The following is a 3,959-nucleotide window of genomic DNA, read 5'->3' as shown; positions in this document are numbered from 1 at the left end:
CATCTCTGAAATCCTCTACTCCTGGGGAATAAATATTGACCATTTTAACTTTCTGGTCAAAGCATTCTTACTCATTGCTGTAGGCACTGTAACAGTTTAAAATTAGAATGTTCAGCATTTTCCTTCTAAAATACATTATTTTCCCAAGACTCTGATTTTGGAACAGTACCAAACATTTCCGGATATATCATTAGTCATAGGACAATTTTTTAAAAAGTGACTGTCTCAATTCTGGTATGTTGTCCTTACACATGCAATCCTTTCCTTTTTAAATTGTTGTCCATGTATATCTTAGAATTAGTAAAAATTTTTAAAACTGTAAAGCAATAAACATTTTGGGAGAAGCACTTTGATCCTAGATCTTAGGTAATTGCCATTATTTTTCACTATAAGCCAACCATATCTTTGACTCAACTGTCATGTTTTTATTCTCTTAATATAATCAAAAAAGGAAAACATTCTATAGGAAGTCATTTCCTTTTTATAATGCAATCCCAGATTCTATTTAGCTTATTTGGTTTGTTTGTTTATTTGCTTTCCCCAGGGGCAAAAATATGTTATTTTATTATTCTGGCTTAAAAAATATTAAGTCATAACTTCTGATTTCACCAGTAAAACTAAACAATTTTGGCTCTAGCCAGGTGTTGGGAAAACTCAAAAGAAATTTAGGTGCTACAGAAAGAGAGGTTAGTAGTTCCAATTGTTCAGCTCTTGCCTTTAGAGTATTCTCTGAATTGTGCTGGAGTATTGTTATTGCGTTGCTGTGAACTACTGCTGCCAACTTCTACCCTAGAGATGGCTATATTTCAGAGATGAGTGAAATGATACTTGTAAACAAGTTTATAATCATTAATAAAGCTTACCAAACAATTTAAGCTCCTCAGAAATACACATCCACTATTATAATTCATTTTCTATTGTTTATTTAATTACAACCTTTAATAGAGACATGAAGACTTTTAAAAATGTATTGTATAAGAACTCTAAACTTAATTAAATTTGATTTCATGATGCTTATTTGGTTTTTGTAAGTTTCAGGCGTCAAATTATTTCTCCCTAGAGATCCTGGTGAAATTCCACCATTGACTGTTCCAATGTACTGCTTAAAAATCCCTAAGAATATTTTTCTTTAAAGTTGACAACTGTGCACTCTGGGATCCAGATGCTATATTCGCAGTATGATGATTTTGTTCTGTTTTCCACACATGGCCTTTTCATACACTGTCTCCCAGGGATGAAAAATTCTGCTTTGAATGAGAAGTTTTAAACCTTGCTTGAAAATAATAAACACGATACTTTACATGTTTATGGCCATTTAAGTTAAAAAACGTGCATTTACATGTATCATATTTTTTCACTCTCAAAATTAGTCTTGTAAAGGGAAAAAAGGCATTAAGTAATTCAATAAATTGTCTGCTGCATGCTAGCCACTATGAAGGGACTGCATGATAGACAAGGCAGTCCCAAAACTTAGAATTTCCTTGGGAAGGTAAGACACGACAGAATTAAAGGCAATAGGGCTAGTACCTAAGTGTCTCTTCCCATTGAGAAATAGAGGGGCAAAAGGAGATTTATGCGCCGCATTGTGCTAGGAAAGGCACGTGTATTATCTCCTAAAACTCGAAACCCATGTTTGGGGCGTGGTCTCCACACGATCTGCACAGTCTACCACAGTGTGAGTCCCCACTGGGGTCCTTTTGACGTCAAGCCCATAGAGTCGTGATGGAGTATTAGACATGATGTAGAACTGGCTTTTTTACTAGTGAAAACACTGAGACTCCGGGAGGTAAAATGACTCGGCCAAGGTCACACACACTGATAGCGGCAGAGGCGCGGCCGGAACCAGGTCTTCTGATGCCAGCCCAGTGCCTCCCTACATCTCTACTCCGTGTTAGTTTTGGAAACTATTTGCTTCCCTATCGCCCTTCGTCTGGGTGGGAGATATCATTTTCAGTCAATTTACGGGCTTTTCGAAAAGAGAAGGGCGGATACGAGGTTGGAGAAAAGTTTGCTTTCGGTCAGTGAAGAGGCCTAATTCGTTCCAACACCATTTATGGACCTGCTCGTGCCAGGCACTGGGAATCCAGGACACAGCGAAAACAGATTCCCTGCCCTCAAAGACGCCCTAGTTAGGGGCGTCTCCGGATCTTTGATGACCTCCTCTCATGAGCGGTCCCCAGCCCTCCCCAGGGCTCACCTGCCGGCCTCTGCCACGTCCCCAGGACCCGCCACTGGGCCAGGCCCAAGCAGCATCAAGTCCCGGGCCTAGAGTCCCCGCCATCGCGCCCGCGTTGCGTGCCTCCAGTCGCCACGGCAACCAGGGAGGCGCTGACCCCTGACCTCGAGGCCCCGCCCCTTCACGTTCCCGAGACCAACATGGAGAAGGCCAACCCGGAAGTGCCGCCGCAGCGGCCCGTCCGGGGTTAGGAGCCGCCGGCCCAGCCAGGCCGAACCCAGCGCCCGCCGCCCTGCAGCCCGCGGCCCGCGGCCCGCCCTGCGTCCCGTCGGCGCCGGGGCGGCCGCGTCCCCCGCCCGCCTCCACTCCACCCCCGGCTACCCGCCCCCGCCCGAGAGGAGGAGCTGAGGCGAGGGGGAGGAGGAGGAGGGAGAGGTTTGCGAGAGGGAGCGAGGCCGCGTTAGCCGCCGGCGGTTCGTACTACCGGGGTCGGGAGGAGGAGCCGGGCCGGGCCCGTGGACGAACGCCGGGCGGGCGGGAGGCGCGGAGGCAGCGGAGGCTGCGCGGCCGCAAGGAGGCAGGCGGGAGGCCAGGGGTGCAGAATTGGGGAGGGGGGCTCCCTCCACCCGCACAGCCCTCCGCCCAGGTCCCGGTGGCCAGGCCTCACGTGCCCGCAGGCCTGGGGAAGGTGGAGACTGGAGCGGGGGTCCGCGCAGAGGCCTGCACAGCGCGGCCAGGTGATGGTGGACCTGTGTGTTTCTCCAGAAGAAAGGGGTCCCCCGGAGCGGCTGTGCCCCTGGGCTGCCCCTGCGAAGCGTTTTGACATCAGCCATAGGGAAGTCGGGGAGCCCTGAGCCTGTCTCCGTTAAGTGCCCTTAGGATGCAGTGATTAAGGAATTAGGCTCTCCCTCCGGGAGGGGCACTGCCTGTGCTTGTGAACTCGGATGCAGAGAAACAGGACAGGATGATGCTGTCCGAGCAAGCCCAAAAGTGGTTTCCAACCCACGTGCAGGTCACAGTGCTCCAAGCCAAAGATCTGAAGCCAAAAGGCAAAAGTGGCACCAATGACACATACACTATAATTCAGCTGGGCAAGGAAAAGTACTCCACCTCTGTAGCTGAGAAAACCCTTGAGCCAGTTTGGAAGGAGGAGGCCTCTTTCGAGCTACCTGGATTGCTAATGCAGGGAAATCCAGAGAAATACATTCTTTTCCTTATAGTTATGCACAGGTCCCTGGTGGGTCTGGATAAATTTTTAGGGCAGGTGGCAATCAATCTCAATGACATCTTTGAGGACAAACAAAGAAGGAAAACAGAGTAAGTTATGTAATTTATTTTGAATTTGGGGGAGTTTATGTCTTATTTATGGTTTTTCTGTTCTTGGAAATTATCCGTATACTTCGGGCGTTGGTTTTTGGATTGAAATATGATCCAGTTTTAAGCACCGTATTTGCATGAATCTGAAGTAAAAGTAGCACTCGTGATGAAATATTTTTTAAATGGAATCATTAATGATCCCTTATTCCTTCTGTTTGAGGTAAACATCTGTCAAATAATTGAATATTTTGCGGTGGATTTTAAGTGAGTTAACATTGTTTCAGTATAAGAGGACTGGATCACAGTGTTGACCAACTAGAACTTCATATAAATTGTTATGGATTTTAAATGTTACAATTATCAATGAAATGGAAGATCAGAAATTAAATCTGGCAATGTAATGTTGATGTGTCACACTTTGTAGCTGTCGAAAGATAAATTACCAGATTTAGAACTCAGTATTTCA

At 46.2% G+C, this 3,959-nt stretch overlaps 1 protein-coding gene across 2 annotated transcripts in view; it reads left to right on the top strand.

The window, feature by feature from the left end:
- The first annotated feature begins 2,417 nt into the window (after nucleotides 1-2,417).
- Nucleotides 2,418-3,959, top strand: part of RAB11FIP2 (RAB11 family interacting protein 2) — a 43,490-nt gene continuing 41,948 nt past the window's right edge. The window contains exon 1 of one of the 2 annotated variants that reach the window (XM_025397661.1): nucleotides 2,418-3,493. In XM_025397661.1, the coding sequence (XP_025253446.1) occupies nucleotides 3,141-3,493 (353 nt within the window). In that variant the 5' untranslated portion in view covers nucleotides 2,418-3,140. The remainder of the gene's footprint in view (nucleotides 3,494-3,959) is intronic. The other variant, XM_025397662.1, reaches the window with a different exon arrangement.

The sequence above is a fragment of the Theropithecus gelada genome, chromosome 9, assembly GCF_003255815.1.
Source record: "Theropithecus gelada isolate Dixy chromosome 9, Tgel_1.0, whole genome shotgun sequence".
Lineage (NCBI taxonomy): Eukaryota > Metazoa > Chordata > Mammalia > Primates > Cercopithecidae > Theropithecus > Theropithecus gelada.
Note: the sequence above shows the minus strand (reverse complement) of the source record. Positions and strands in the feature narration are given on the sequence as shown.